The sequence below is a fragment of the Anabas testudineus genome, chromosome 24 (genome assembly GCF_900324465.2).
Source record: "Anabas testudineus chromosome 24, fAnaTes1.2, whole genome shotgun sequence".
Classification (NCBI taxonomy): domain Eukaryota; kingdom Metazoa; phylum Chordata; class Actinopteri; order Anabantiformes; family Anabantidae; genus Anabas; species Anabas testudineus.
Window position 1 is genome coordinate 12,513,192 of NC_046632.1, and position 16,667 is coordinate 12,529,858.

Below are 16,667 nucleotides of genomic sequence, written 5' to 3' on the forward strand. Positions count from 1 at the left end.
AATCAATTAACATGAAGACATTACTTGGAAACAGAATTTTAAAATATTTTTAAGTAAAACTAAAAAAGACGCACAAAGCTGAACAATTAAAAGTAAAATATGCCTTCTTACTAAATTAGTTTCAGCCCTTTGAGTGTTACAAACAAGCAATCAAAGTTACTGATTGAGTATATATTAACTATTATATGACTTTGATTACAAGATGTTTTTTGAGATTAAGGTTTCTTTGCTTTTTTGTTTTTTTTTTAATATAACCATCAATATATTTATCTCTCTATTTAAAAATGGCGTAGGCATCAGTGTATAGTCTCAAGAAAACAACCCCAAATAATAACACGAGCCGGAGAAGTAATTTAATGTAATCACACAGACCACCCACACCCAGTGCTGACAGACTTGGTTTGTGAAACTTTTTTACCTTTGGCCTGCCACAAGGACTGCTCAGACTTTGGAACCAGGGCAACACACTTGCAAGTCCTGATAATAACATACTCTAAGAGAGGAGAACTATAAAAGCCAGAAGAGCAAAGCACAAGGATTAGTCTTCACAGAAAGAGGGGGACTCTCTTTAAGGCTTCTTGGAGCTTTAGTAAGCCCATCATGGGGGGTACCAAGCTCTGCCTTTTGCTACTGCTGGGCACATACACACTAGCCCGTAAGTATCATGTTTTCAACTTGAAATTTATATAATTTAAAGATTTAGTTTTTTATACTTTAACAGTAAATTTGGCTGAGAAAAAAAGCAACTTGATATTTATCGTTGTTGTTTTGTTTTGTTTTTGTTTTTTTTTTTTTGTTTTTTTGAAAAGCTGATAATTTCTAGCAATAATATTTAAAGGCATGTTTTAAAAGTTATGTGTAGATTTGACAGTTTGTTCAGTTGTGATGCTTAAATAGTTTATAAATGACAGAACATTTTAAGCACCATATGAAAAAAAAGTTCTAATATTGCTTTGACCATACTTTACATACATTATTTAAGTATGTCTTGTTCAAAGTAAAATTAAATCTAAATTGTGGCATTTTCATGTGTTTTTTACAGAGCAAGATTTAGTGTTGAAAAATGAAGCTGAGGAACAAGCCCCAGTTTGTTATTGTGAGTTGTTTGCCTGTTGCCAACATTGTGTCTTCACTGATTGCTGAATAACATTTATGCAATGTGATTTAAGTTTTAAAAAAATAATTTAATGTTCTCTTAAATGTATGATTTGAAGTATTTGAAGTATATAAAAATCTGTAAAGTCATTTTCTAATATTACTCTAGAATGTAAGATAAAACAATACCATTACAGTACTCTGACTTATGTTTATAATGCTTTTTAGTGGCTAAAAGATTCAAGAACTTCAGGCGCTTTGTGTACGACTATGAAGCTGAGACCATCAATGGTGTGAACGGAGCTACCAACAATAAGAGCGGCCCTAAAGTCTCCTGCAAAGTATGTTTCAGAGTCCCAATCAATACCGCAAACACAACAGTGTGGTGACCCTGATTAGAAAACAGCAGTACTAACAAAAATGTTTGATGTGCTGCACAGGTTGAGGTTGATGTGCCCCAGACCTGTAGCTTCATCCTCCGCACAACAGAATGCTCTGTGAGCGAGATTTCTGGTGTGGATGCAGAGGGCAACCCAGTGTATCAGCCCGCTGCCGGAGCCAGTGATTTCAAAGCTGCCATGGCCAAGTGAGTCATGTTCCTTTATGTGCAGAAAAGATTTATTAATTGAAGCTTAACTAAATAGCAGGTTGTAAATGATGATCTGTCCACTTCAACAGGAACTCCTTGAAGATCATAGTTGAAGGACAGTTTACTGTAAAACTCTTCCCTGACGACGATGAGCCTGTCAACATCTTGAACATCAAGAGGGGAATCTTCTCTGCTCTCATGGTGCCTGTAATGGAGGAGGAGAAGAACAAGGAAATGGTACCTGCCCTGCCTGTTTATTGCCTTATTTTTTTATTTTTTCAGTACATAGGTATCAATCAATTGAGGCCAGAGTTAACTAGTAGAGCATGACTGTTTGCGGAGAAGAGTCATGCAAAGATAAACACGTTACACAATGGGTAGATAAGCTGGCCCAGTCACAGGTGATAAACCCAATCCTGTAACATCATGTCCTCACAATGGCAATCTTTGCCAGCATGTCAAAGTCCTAGATAAGTTTATCTTGTTAATGGTATTACCTGATCTTATAACGGGGGCAATCTTTCTGATCATTGATAATCATATCCAGGGTGCTTGCTAAACAATAAAAAGCATGTTTACTTACTTCAGCGATTACAGTTACGCTTTCTGAGTTTTCTCCCATTGCCATAGTATTGAACAGATGATGACGACTCTCTCATCATTTTCAGGCCACTGTGCATGGAATCTGCTCCACCAACTTCAATGTGAACTCCAGGGAGGACATTGCTACTGATGTGACTGTGAACAGGGACCTTTCCAAATGTGATCAGTTCACACCTCGCTGGCAGGTCACCAGTCCCCTGGCACTAATCTCTGGCATGGTATGAGATTAAACATCAACCCAATGCTGTTATCACCAAAACTGAAGTCAAAACTTATTATATTGTTTTTAGGATTTTGAAAGTCAAAATATTAGCACTCATTCCTCTGTAAAAGCTGATTTTCTTCAAGTAGTCATCCTCTTTTTGGAATTACCTTTACACTACATGAACTGAGTGATGTATTGCCTTAAAAAAATGAAACATGAAAATGTAAAAAACAGCTATATACTGTATATCTTCACATTAGATATTTCATGCTTGTCAGCAGTCTGCTTTTCCTCGTAATCTAGCAGAACATTGATCATGTCTTTCCACCATCAGAACAAAGGTCTTTCCAAGCTGATTAGCAGCACCCAGACCTGCAACTACAAGTTTGACAATCAGAAGAAGCACATGACCAGTGGCACATGCACAGAGAAACACATCTTCTTGCCCCTCTCCCATCAGTAAGTAGAAAAAGTACCTGCAAAATATTTAGATATTTTGATAATATTTAGATAGACTTTGAATTGTAGGTTTAATAATTCTACTTTATATGCATCTACATAATTCTCTCATCTCTTCTGTAAACAGGAATGAATATGGAATTGCTACCACAGTGAAGCAGTCTCTGACCCTAAGGGAGAGTGCCAAGATCAATGACAGAATTTTTGACTACAGTAAGTGTTTCAGTTTTTAAAATAGGTCCCAAAATAACAATAATAATAATGCTCAGTATTTTTAATTTGTCATTTCTTACTATTTGTATAATTCTGTGTAGATGGAGATAACATCAGGTACTTGCATATGGATGTTGCTGCTGACAAGTCCCCTGTTCAGACCAAGGATGCTGCCATTGCCACAATGCAGCAGCTGAACACCCTGTCACAGACCACTAAGGGCGAGCAGCGTGCCACTCTCTTCCACAAACTGGTTTCTGAGCTGCGTGACATGAATGTTGACATCCTGGGATCTGCTGTTGTTGAGATGATGGAAATGTCCAGCTCTCTTACATGGCAAGCTCTGGTTCAGTGTGGCACCTCAGAGTGCACCAGCGCCATGCTGAAGGTTCTCAGGACCTTCGACGAAGGTGCTCTGGAGGTTGATGCTGCTGTCTACGCCCTTGGAATGCTGCCTAACCCCTCCCGCCTCATGGTAAAGGACATGTTGGCCATGGCTCAGTACAAGCAGAGCAAACCCATCATGTATGCCCTGAGTAATACAGTCAAGAAGTAAGTACACCAACCTACCATATTCTTTTAACTTTGAAGAAAGCGCTTGTTGATTTTGTAACAGTGAGTGGTGCTTTCTGATCATGAATGTCTAACTTTCTCACTAGACTTTACAAGGCTGAGGGAGTCACTCCTGAGATCACTGCTGTCTCTGAGTTCATGGGTTCTCTTCTGGGTGCCGACTGTGCTGGAGATAAAGAGCTGATGTTCCTGACCCTGAGGGTTAGTAACAGTTGGAGCTTTGTTGCACCTCTTTTGGAAATACAGTAAAATGTTTCATGGCAACTTTCAATTTGATTTTGTTTTCTAACTGTCATTGCTCTTCTGTCCAGGTTATTGGCAACATGGGAGATGCAGTGGAAGCTGCTAACCCTGCCATTAAGACCACCCTGGTAAAGTGTATGAGACAGCCTGCAACCACACTGTCTGTGCAGCTGGCTGCCATCCAGGCTTTCAGACGCATGTCTTTGACAGAAGAGGTAACATCCCAGTCAACAAAAAACATGTATCCCAGTTTTAGTTTTATTTTCCAGAGTACAGAAATATACAAGTAACTGTTGCTCTTTCATCCAGGTTCGTTCTAACCTTCAGAGGGTCAGCCAGTACCCTAAGGGTGCTGTGCAGAAGCGCCTGGCATCTTATCTTATTCTGATGAGAAATCCCCAGGACAGTGACATTGAGCTTGTGAAGAAGCTGCTCAAGCAGGAACAGAACCAGCAGATTAAGGCCTTTGTAACATCCCACATCTACAATATCATTTCCTCCACTGATTCAGAGACCGAAGAGTAAGAATTCTGACAGTATAATTTATGATCCATATCATAGAAACACTGTATTGATTTATATTCAACTAATTGTTTAACATAATTTTTTTTACCCCAGGCTCCGTACCAAGTTATTGGATGCCCTCCAGGACACAGATGTCACCACACACCATGACTACACCACAAAGTCACGAAACTACAAGCTGGGTGTGGGATATGAAAACATGCACGCCGGCATTCAGGGCAACATTGTCTTTGATCCCAGCAGTCAGTTGCCTAGGGAGGTCTTGCTGGAAACTACCCTGAAAGCTTTTGGTTTCAACATGGACATTTGGGAGGTATGTAAAACTGTGGCTCATATTGGTCAGTCATTTATTTCAGTTTCAAATTCTAATACAGTTATTCGGAATTGTGCCAAAGGAAAATTATTTGCTAATAACAGTAGAAAACTACATTTACACTATAGGTTTGCAGAGATTAACACTTGAACATACTAACCCTGCTTTATTTTCCTGGCAGGTTGGCATGGATGGAAAAGGCTTTGAGCCAACCATTGATGCTTTGTTTGGAAAGAACGGCTTCTTCCCTGACACTGTGTCCAAGACTCTGTACTGGGCTGAGGACAAGATGCCACCAAAGATCAAAGAGGTTCTGGAAAAATGGGTTGCTCCCCTGAAATCCGAAGGACAGGAGGTATATCTGATGTGGTAGTTCTGTTAAGCTCTATTAGTTATTTCATCTTTTCCACTAATACCAGTTAAACTAATAATACCATGGAACTCTTTTTAAGGTCCCCAAGAATCTTGCAAAAGACATTTTTCACAATTTCAACAAGCTGGTAAAAGATCTGCAAAGTCAAGAGTCCCCAGAGGCCATGGCCTACCTGAGGATCATGGGAGATGAGCTTGGCTACATCAAGGGCAACGAACTGAAGTCTATTGCTGATACTGCAATGATGTATGCAGAAATTGTAATGAAGATGATTCCTTCCAAGGTACTGTTCTATACTACTGTTACCATATTATTAAAATACAAACTACTTTTTCTTTGCCACAGTGAGATAGCATTAACATTGACTGTTCATCATTTTTATTAGGTGGCTAACCTGATGTCCACCACTGACAATGAGATGTTTGCCCATTACATCTTCATGGACAACAAATTCATCATGTCAACAGCATCTGGCTTGCCTCTGAAATTTGGTCTGTCTGGTACCTTCACTCCTGGAGCAAAAGGAGGCATTCGCTTTGCTCCAAACATGGTAAATCTTCTTAACTTTTACTTCATGCTCCACCAAAAAAAACTAGTGCTGTCAAATGCCATGTGATTTGTTGTAAAATATTTAATAATAATTGTTGTTTTCTGGGATTACAATAACAGTTGTGTTTGTAAAATATTTAAGACTTCAAAATATTTTAATTCATGTGATCCTCTTCTGTTTACAGAAGGAGCTGTTGTTCATGCCCTCGGTCGGAGTTGAGTTTCTGACTCAGATGGGAGTTCATGTCCCTGAATTTGTTGTGTCCAGTGTTGAGATGCATACTAACATGTACCATGAGAGCACACTCAATGCCAAGATCACCATGGAGCAGAGCCAGGTCAAACTTTCCATCCCTGCCCCACAGGGCACCACAAGGCTCTTCAGTATCAGGTAACAATTAACATAAAACATATTTGTCAGCAATTAAACAAAGTCAATACCATTGTGTGTGGTGATACAGTGTTTCAACATGACAAGATAGAAACTGATTTTTATGTTTTTTAACAGCAATAAAGTGCTGATTGTGGGCGCTGGCCAGGCTACAGTGATCCCACATACAATGGGTGGATCAAGCTGCAGCCCTCTCTTTACTGGAATCAAATACTGCACCACAACACTTGCTGACACCAGTGACAAGTCTACTGTTCCCTACTTCCCTCTGAATGGAGAGACTATGTAAGTTGTCCTTTCAAGAATCTTTAATTTTTTTGTCATTGTTTAAATTATTTGAGTTCTAAAGTCACAAGGTAACAATGCATCACCTCTTTCCTCCAGTGAGACATATTTCAATTCAATAGTGAATGTTTGTTCAATGGAAAGTAATGTGATGAGGTTAAGCTGTAAAATGCATGGATTACATACAAAAAGAAAAACTAAGAAAATTGTTCAGTCAGATGTTTGATTGGATTTATATGAAAACTTATCAAAGACACTTTCATTTTAACAATTTTACAGGTTTGCTGTAGACATTGAGCCAACTAATGAAGTATCTGAGTACACAGCCACCATCGCCTATAAGCTCCTTAGTGAAGGGAAAGACGGCCGGCAGAAGGTTGATTCTTTGAAGATGACCCTGAAAGCTGAAGGTATGAACGTCATATTTAGCAAGAAATAAATCAACCGACTTTTCTTTTCTTAAGCCTAAGTATTCTTGAAATTAAGTTTTCTAACTCTCTTTTACTTTAGGTGCTCAGCCTACTGAAGCTTCAGCCACCATGAAATACAACAGGAACAGGAGAGTCTTCACTACACAGATCCAGATACCTGACTTTGATGTTGAGGCTGGTGTAAAAGTTGGCATGACAGACAGCAGCACCAAAGGCAAATCCATTATTTTTGAAATCTCCAACAAGAATGTGCCCCAGCTCTCTCTGATCGGACGTGCCAAGTGAGTAAACCCTGTTGCTATCTTTTTTGAAAGGCACTGTCAAAAAATAATGTATATTGCTCAAAACTGTTTCATGCTAATGTTTGATATGAGATTGACTGCATTGTGCTTTTACTTACAGGATTCAGGCTATGACTGATAGCATGCTGCAGGTTCAGCTGTTAGTCCCCTCACTCCAGACTGATGCTGCCATTACTGCTACCATGAGCAAAGCTGATGGTCTCACAATTGAGCTCAAAAGTGATGTCAAGCTGCCGGAAACATCTTCCATTCAGGCAGTCACATTCAAATATGGTATGTCTGTTAAAAAAATTAACCTAGCACACTTTAGAGCTTAATCGTTTGAGGAAATTGTCCAACACAGTTTCTGATATAAACCTAATTCTGCTTTGTATCTCAGGTGAAGACAAGGCTGAGGTCCAACTGATGTCCAAAATGAATGCTGAAACTAGGATCCTGGTGTCTTACACCGAAGCACTCAAGGTCTGGCTCAGTCAGTCCGTGGAAGATGTCATGGACCAGAAGGTTGTCAAGACTGACATGAAACTGCGTCATATCTTCAACAAGGCAGTTGAGGTAAAAAAAAAAAAAAAACTTAAACAATTTTAGGAGACCTTTATTTAATTATATTTTTATAAACGGGGTGCATAACGGGGTGCTTTTTCATCAGGCCAGCAATATCTGGATGGATAAGATCACTACTGATGTTCCCTATGTTGAGACTCTAAGGAACAGTATAGCAGAGGTGGAAATGCCCTCCATGCCTGAAAACATATTCCTCAACCTGTAAGTGCTTCAAATAAACTGAACTTGAATGTACATAATATTGCACATACATTATAAGTAAATTTCAACTTTGGCCTAATTAAATTACAACAAACTTAAGAAATGTTTATGTTTCATCCTTTCCCCAGTGAAAGCACATTCAAATACCAGTTCAACCAGGAACGTTTGACCATCAGTTTCCCTCTGCCTCTTGGAGGCAAATCATCTGAGGATCTAAGGATACCACAAATGGTTACCTCCCCACGAATCTCAGTGCCCCAGATAGGCATGGAATGGGCCCCACGGGAAATCCAAATCCCCACTTTTACCATCCCTTCTGAATATGATCTCACTGTGCCTCTGATGGGGATGGTGGAAGTGTCCGCCAAGGTCAACAGCAACTATTATAACTGGGAGGCATTGGTCTCTGCTGGCAATGACACTGAGGAGTCCCCTAGCTACCTAGCCAGGTTCAGTGTCATGGCTGACAGTCCAATCAAACTTCTGTCATTCTCAACTGAGGGTAATTTAATTTACTTTCTTTGAAAATATGCATTTGTTATTAAGCACAGAATATAACACAAAATCTGATACTAAATGATATTTTCCTGATTTCTCTTTTTTAAAGGAATTACAAAACTCACTGACACTGCTGAGGAGACTATCAAATTCACCACTAATGGCTCCCTGAAACACATGCTCATGAACACAGGCTTTAATGTGCTGGAAACCATTGCTGTCACAGACAGTGTACTAACAACTGGAAGGTATAACATCTACGCCATCGCTCCTGTGGGTCTGGACACTTCTCTGACTGTTACCACCCAGTTCACTCTAGACTCAAACATGTTGTCCGGAGATATCAACACAGATGGAAAAGTTTCTATTGGACCCATGACTGCTAGCACCACCTACCTGCACACATTCTCAGTTAACCCTGCAAAGGAGGAAGCAAGACTAGAGAGTACACTGAGGCTGAACTCTGACATCCTGAGTATGGCGAACAAGCTGAAGGCATCATATGCTAATGAGGAACTTCTAATTGAGTCTAACAGCAACATGAATAGTGAGCCCATCAAGCACACCACAAAAATGAGCCTTAACTACAAGGATGCCAAGCTTGCCATCCAGTCTGACTCTGTGACCAAAGCTGATGAGAGAATCCTTCGCAGCCAGGTGGAGTTCTCTGCCTCCGGAGAACAGGCCAGTCTCAGGATAGAGAATCAAGCTGAAGATACAGTGAACCGTGCATACTCTTTGCTTACTGGGTCCATGAACCCCTCTGGCTTAGAGATCAACACTGATGCTTCTATAAACATATTTTCAAGCCTTGCCTCTCACAAGGCAACCTTAGCCCTGAACATGGATGGTGTGACCACCAGCTGTACAACAACTGCTCAGCACAGCCCACTGACCTTTGAGAATGTCTTCCATGGTGGAATTGATACCTCTGGTGCAACCATGTCTCTCTCTACCAAGGGAGCCATTAAAGAGAACAAGGCTGAGCTCAGTGTGGAAGGAAAGATTGCAACCACAGAAGTGTATCTCAACGGTGTCTTTGGTGGTAATCTCTTTGACATCAACACCAGGAACAGAGTAAACTTCCGGGTGAATGAAGATGGTTTGATCCTCTCCAACAACGTGGTTGGATCTTACATTGAGATGAGGACTGAAAATACCCATTCACTGTCTATTACACCAAGAGCTTTCACTCTCCAATCCAAGACTGACAACGTCCTTGACAAGAGGAACTCCTATATGCATGACATCACAGTTAACATGGAGCATTTCATCGCCTCAATGGTTGTGAAAAATGACCTGAAGATCATGGACATCAATTTTGTGAATGATGCACAGTTGAAGGCAGAGCCATACAACATGGAGATGACTGGGACAATGAAGGGACTTTACTCAGAAGAAGAGCTCAAGCACACTTATGAAATCAAGGTTGTAGACATGGTCCTGTCTGCAAAGTGCAATACCAATGGTAAACTCCTGGGATCTCACATGGCACATACCACTGATATGGAAATTGCTGGTCTCACCATAAAATTCAACAATGCAGCTAACTTCAACTCACCATCTCTTCGCCTGAACAGCAAAGTCAAAACTATTGCTGCCCCTTTCACTCTCAACATCGATTCGACTTTCAATTCAGATGGTGCAATGTATTTCTATGGACAGCAGAGTGGTGACCTGTACAGTAAGTTCCTCCTGAAGGCAGAACCCCTGCTGTTCACACATTCATTTGAATACAGAGCCTCCACTACACATGAACTGGAAGACAGACCTACTGTCAAGACCAACATGGAGAACAAGTTCAACAGCATACTCAGTCTAGAAGAGCAAAGTGTCACATTGAAGATGAAATCCAAAGTTAATGAGCACACTTTAGATCAGGAAATTAGTGCCTATAACAATGCAGAGAAAATGGGTATTGAGATGGAAGGAGAAATCTCAACTAACCTCTTCGGTGACAACAAAGAAGACTATGCCATTTCTGGATTTGTGAAATATGACAAGAACAGTGAAAGCCACTTTATCCAGATCCCATTCTCTGAACATCTGTCTGCAGTCATTGAAAATGCAAAGACCACAGTGATGAAGCTAATGGATCACAGCATTGAGATGCTGAAAGAAATGAACAACAAGTATGAGATCAGTACCCAGTTTCAGAATAAAGTGTCAGAACTGAAGGAGATCATTGACAACTTTGACCTTAGCCTCTTTGTCCAAGACCTAAAAAGGTTTAGCAAGACAGTGGAAAATGTCATGACAGACCTGGCAGTCAAGTTCCCACCTGACAGAATCATGAACGTGCTGAAATCTATCAAGGATACTGTTTTAGCTTGGATCAAGAAGCATAACATTTCTAACAAGTTTAATGTGATGTATGATAAAATAGAAGAACTCCTCTCCAGGTATGAAATTGAGAAGATGATTGGAGCCATCATGGAGGAGGTTGTTCAAATTCTGAAACAGTATCAGGTAAGGGAAAAGATTCAGTCTGCATTTGCTGCTCTCAGGTCAATTGACATCCAGCCTTTGATCCAAAAAGCGATGGTACCTGTTCATGAGTTTATGAATGAACTCTATTCATTTGACATCAAGGAGCTGATTGAAGACATGAGTGAGTATTTCATGAAAATGATCCAGAAAATCCAATCTTTTGATTATGACACACTCACTATGGAGCTGAAAGAAAAAGTTGCAGAAATGAGCAAGGTCCCCTGTTTTGGAAAACTCTATGGAGAGTTCAAAGTCACCTCACCTCATTACAAACTCAGGACCACTGCGGATCTAGAGAACACCACAACTACATCAGTCACACCAGAATTCAAAATGAATCTGAAATCACAGGCAACATCGACTTTGAAGGTCCTTGACTTCAATGTAGAGGCCAGTGCACATTTTGCTGCACCCAAGATGAGTCGGCTGTCCATCTCTGAGAACATCAACGTTGACCAGTCGTATTTTACACTTGACCACAAGGGAGAAATGACTCTGTATGGCCTTTCAGCTCAGTCTTCTGTTGACACTAAAGCAAAGATCACAACTGAGTTCTATGGGGCAGAACTGATTAATAATGCATTCTTCGCCATGGAAGATGGTGTTTCCGCCACTGTAGAGAATGGCTACAAACATGATCTCAACATGCCATTCCTCAACATCTTCAGTGAAACATCAATGAAACAGAAGACTGTTTTTCTGCTTGAGGCTGGCACTGCCCGTTTGACCGTTAACAATGTGGCCAGTGACAAATATGCAGTTCGGGACTTCTCAGATCAGGCAACCCACAAGAGTGACATGGAAGTGGTCGTGGATTTCCACACAGCTAAAGTAACTTTCACTGGAGAAACAGGCAGCAGCCACTTCAAAATGAATCAGAGTCTGGTTGCTGATTTGTGCATCTTCCGCCACATAATTATTGATGCTAAGGTTGAGACAGAAACACCTTTCCTGAAGGGCAGCATAGCAGAGGTCAAGCTGCAGGCTAAAGTTGAAGATATGAAGTTTGATTTCACTGCCTCTCACACTGCAGAGCTAGTTGGACTGGTGGAGGGAACTCTTTCAAGCTCTGCCCTGGCTTTGGTCACACCTAATGAGCTTATGTTTGACACCAAGAACAAGGGAAATGCCAAGGTTGTTCTTCCATTCAAATTGTTCGGAAAAGTGGATCTCCAGAATGACATCGCTCTTACCCTTAACTCCAAAGCTCAACAAGCCAGCTGGACAGGCCTAGCAAGATTCAACCAGTACAAATACTCACATTACTTCACCATGGATAATGGCGATACAGAAATTAACATATTTTCACAGATTAATGGAGAAGCAAATCTTGATGTACTGAAGCAACCAATCACCATTCCTGCAATAACTGTGCCATTTGTCCAGATAAGAACAGCTAGAGTGGAAGACTTCTCACTGTGGGAAGATACTGGCCTGAGCTACCTCTTGACCACAACTCAGCAGACATTTGACATGAACTCCAAGCTGAAGTACATGAAGAACCCTGAGGTGTTCACCATGGACATTAATATGGCTCCAGTCATCAATTTCATCAATACTAACATTAAGTCTCTGCACAAGAAAGCACTCATCAGCAAGGACAAAGCTGCTTCCATGCTTGCTACATCTTACAACAAAGCAAAGGCAGAGTATGACAAATACAGCATTGAGTTGCCTAAAACCATTACAGTACCTGCCTATAAAGTTCCAGTAATGAATGTTGAGGTGTCTACATTTACCATTCCTTTGCCTGACTTCAGCCTCGTCACAGTTCCTACTATGCATGTTCCATCTGCCCTCAGCAAGTTGACTATTCCAAAAGTTACTATACCAAAAATTCAGAGCATTAAGATCCCACTAATGGGTGATCTGACATATGAGTTCTCCATGAAAACAGCAGTAATCACACTCAAGACTGACGCCAGCATCCTCAACCAGGACAGTATTGTGATGAAATTTGATGCTTCTTCATCCTCTGAATTTGAGATTCTGACAGGAAAGATCCATGCCAACACCAATGTGAAGACAGCAGGTGGATTCAAAATGGCCTCTGCGCTGTCTTTAAAACATCCAGTGGTAGAGGGAAACCATAACAGCACCTTTGCAGTAAGTTATGAAAATGTGGATACCTCCATCACCAATTCAGCAAAAGTCAATCTACCTGATAGGATGACAGTGGAAATCTACCAGGAGATTACTGGAAGTCCAGAGGAAGGCCTTGTTGTCTCTATGTCCACTCCATCTGCAGGACTCATTGCAGTTCAGATGCAGACTAAGCGCCCAGCACAAGTGAAAGCAAGACTCTATGGTCGCTACCCGGTAAGACAACTTTTGGTTAGTTATGTACTTCCTTATTGCCTATGATTGCGATTCCATTTTAAATAGTGTATTTATATTTGTGTAATTTATTTTTAATTTCATGTTTATTTTTTCCCGCAGTCTGAGCCAACTACAGACATTGATATCTTGGGTGTGAAGATGTCTGTTATGAACTCTGAGAAGTTGAACATTCAGACAACCTGGAATATGGAGATGCCCTATGAGGTGATGCTGGGACTGAAGAAACAGGTGCCCACCGTCATGAAAATGCTGTCTGATCCTGCTTTCATGGCATATAATGAAATCTGCAGACAAGGTAGAATCCTCAGGGATTCCACTGAACTGGCTAGAGAGAAGGCTAAAGAAATTTTTAAGAGGTCTGTTGAGCATCTTACAATAGTAAATCCTTCTAATGCCATTATAGCTGCCACAGATAAGACCATTGTGATTCTCAAAGAGTATCAAAAGAAACTTGAAATTGTACTTGATGCAGTTGTTAAATTCTTGAAAGAGACCAAGTTCCAAATCCCTGGGTATGAACAGAAGCTGTCTGGGCTAGAGGTCTACCAGAAATTTACTGGTTTTGTTGCTGATGTGTCTGAGGAGGCTGTTCAAAAGATTCCAGAGTACTTTGCCTCCATGTTTAGGGTTGTCCTTGATTATTTACAAGCCATTGAATTCACCCTTCCTGGCTCTACCTACATTGTCAGCGGAAGAGAAATTCTTGATGATTTGTTTGTAGCTCTGAGGAAAATCCAGGACCAAGTTATAGTCACTGTGAGGAAACTAGGAGAGATCAGAGTGGAAGATGTGACTAAGAAACTCTCGGCATTCATGCAGTTTACCATTAAGCAAAACGAGAAGTTTCTCCAAACCCTAAAATCCCAGAATGTCGAGAAGCTGTTCACCTTTGTGAGTGAAATGTACAATGACTTTATCAACTCTCCCATCCTCGGTGATGTTACCAAGCAGGTTGCAGAGGTCTGCAGAACTATTATGGAATACCTTAAAGTTGTGAAATCTAAACTCCACAATATTTTGACTGACATGACTAGTGAACAGCTTCAAGCTGACATCCAGTCCTGGATTGACCAGTTGGTAAAACGTGTTAATTCATTCCACAACAATGTCATTAGGACCTTTAAGGAGAAAAGTAGAAATGTTAAACAGTTTGTGAGAGTAAGTGATAGACAGGTGGAGGTTGATATTCCTTTGCCAGTTATTACCAAATTCCAATAAGTGATAATGTAAAAATTATGTAAAACATAGTGTTTGCAATGACTGCATCAGTTGTGTAACCATCAAGACAATAGTTAACATGCTCTACCAAAATAAAATACATAACTGCATGCTTACAGGTGTCATCTGTTTCAAAATGCTTGTCTCTCTGCTGTTTTTCAGTGTAATAATTACTGTTTGTGTCTTGTACTATTTAAAAGAAATATGACGGCTTCAATAAAACCATTTGTACTGCATCTATCTGCATTTGTCTTGTTTCTTACTTATAATTCAGCATTGATGCCAAATCACTCACCATCTTGCATAAACGTCAAATCGAAGAGCATAAACAAAGCTGGTGTGAATTCATTTTTACACATTATTACAATTTTCATCAGAAGCTACTATATATCCCTCTTAGATAGTGTAATGATGTATATATAAATATTTTCATGACTTTGAACACTTTAAATTGATTAAAAACTGTTCCCCTAAACTCACAAATAGTGTATTTACAGTGCCACATGTGCTTTTAAATAAAATTAACATTTTAGATTTTTATTTCTATAGATATGGTATTATTTAGGTGTTGGGTTGCACAGTGATTGTGAGTGATATGTTTTAACCATTAATTCATCATGCAAATTGACTGCTGGTGCAGCCTCTCTAGCTGACATATCCGACAGCGTGTTCATCACATCTACAGAATCTCAGCATCTAGTGTTTGAAATTAAATTTGGAACATTTTTTAACCCCAGTGGATGAAGCTCTATAACTTTGGTGCTCTAGCATTCCCACTTCCCACTAGTTGCATTACCAGAAAAAAATATTTAATTAATTTTGACTAAATTAATGATAGTAGGTTCACATCAGGATATACTTTGTGTTAAGTACTAATTTACAAATGTCAGCAAGTTAATCATGCTACCATGCTGACATTAGTATTTAGGTCAAGCCACTACTGTAGCCACAGACTCACTGTGGACTCTTTGTCTTCTTTATTAACAACAGACATAGTAAAATATTGTCTTTGATGAGGCCTTTGACCAATAATACATTTTTAAAATTAACAGTCATTTAGGAGATGCTTTTATTCAAATCGACTCACAAGTAGAAGAATACACACTAAGAACAATTTGTTCAAAGACACCTCGACTTACAGAGCGGAGGAAGTGACAGTCAAACTGACACTGTGGTTAATGAACAACCCACAGTATGTCCTGATCTACAACTGCCATTTCAACTATACACTTCTGTCATATGCCCATTAGTCATTGGTGATGTATGGTTTATATTTAGCATATCACTGTTATCACAAAACAATGAGAATGAACAGTGAGAGTTAGTGGAAGTGGTGAAAGTAGGATTCAAATCCTTTAATACGTATAAATGTTAAATACAACTGTGTAAAATTACTCCATTATCATCTATATGTGTTTTTTGAGCTATAATATACTTAATGAAGTGAACTTTTGGGTAAAGGTTAACAACAAATCACAAAAGTAAAGGTTGAAATTAAATTTACAGATCAAGTTCATGTATTAATATGTAGCTGCAACAGCATAGTATCATTTGCTCTGTAGTGTGAGAGGATAAAGCATAAGAGAGATGGTGATACGCACTGATTTTTATTTACTTCCCCAGAACAGTACATCTTGTTCCCTTACATTCTGTGTTGTTTTTCCTCACAACGACTTCCACTGTTTGCAATCTACCATTTAAAACAAGTATTATGACGTGACTGCACTTTGATAAACTCTAGGGAGCAGATAGAAATGGCACATTTTCAGCATATTTCTCCGTGGTTCAAATGTTGCAGTGAAAAACTGAAGAAGACTCAAACTTCACAGTCTGATCAGTGAAACCTGACAACACTGGAAATCAGAGGCACATGAAGGGGGCCAGTGTGGGAAATTAACCAGTCCAGCACAATGCATTCCTGTTGTGGAAGTCAGCAGAAAGCCCAGCAACAGAAGGCAGGCAGGAATGTGACTTTTACACCACCATAAGTCTGGTTTGATTGGTGAAAGATACTCTAGTTTCTACACTCCTCCTTATGGAACCACACAGATATTTGATCATGTTTCAAAGTAAAACTGAACTTTTGTGTAGTGTCATAGTGCACATTCAACTGGGTTTTACCCAGGATTTCCAGTGTAGCAACATCCTGTGTAATTGATGTTCCTAGGTATCATTTCAACAATCACCCCCACAAAGTCACTTACACG

The 16,667-nt window shown here is 39.8% G+C and overlaps 1 protein-coding gene across 1 annotated transcript; it reads left to right on the top strand.

The window, feature by feature from the left end:
• Positions 1 to 459: 459 nt before the first annotated feature.
• On the top strand, positions 460 to 14,696 carry LOC113149323 (apolipoprotein B-100-like). The gene is made up of 26 exons (XM_026341376.1): positions 460 to 655; positions 1,043 to 1,096; positions 1,324 to 1,436; positions 1,536 to 1,681; positions 1,774 to 1,921; positions 2,353 to 2,505; positions 2,827 to 2,951; positions 3,079 to 3,164; positions 3,266 to 3,716; positions 3,824 to 3,938; positions 4,049 to 4,195; positions 4,290 to 4,501; positions 4,599 to 4,818; positions 5,000 to 5,173; positions 5,271 to 5,474; positions 5,577 to 5,741; positions 5,926 to 6,131; positions 6,249 to 6,416; positions 6,696 to 6,826; positions 6,927 to 7,128; positions 7,250 to 7,422; positions 7,529 to 7,704; positions 7,799 to 7,914; positions 8,043 to 8,416; positions 8,522 to 13,221; positions 13,342 to 14,696. Exons 1-26 carry the CDS (start codon positions 601 to 603, stop codon positions 14,458 to 14,460), a joined length of 9,933 nt encoding a protein of 3,310 aa, XP_026197161.1. The 5' UTR covers positions 460 to 600; the 3' UTR covers positions 14,461 to 14,696.
• Positions 14,697 to 16,667: the final 1,971 nt, after the last annotated feature.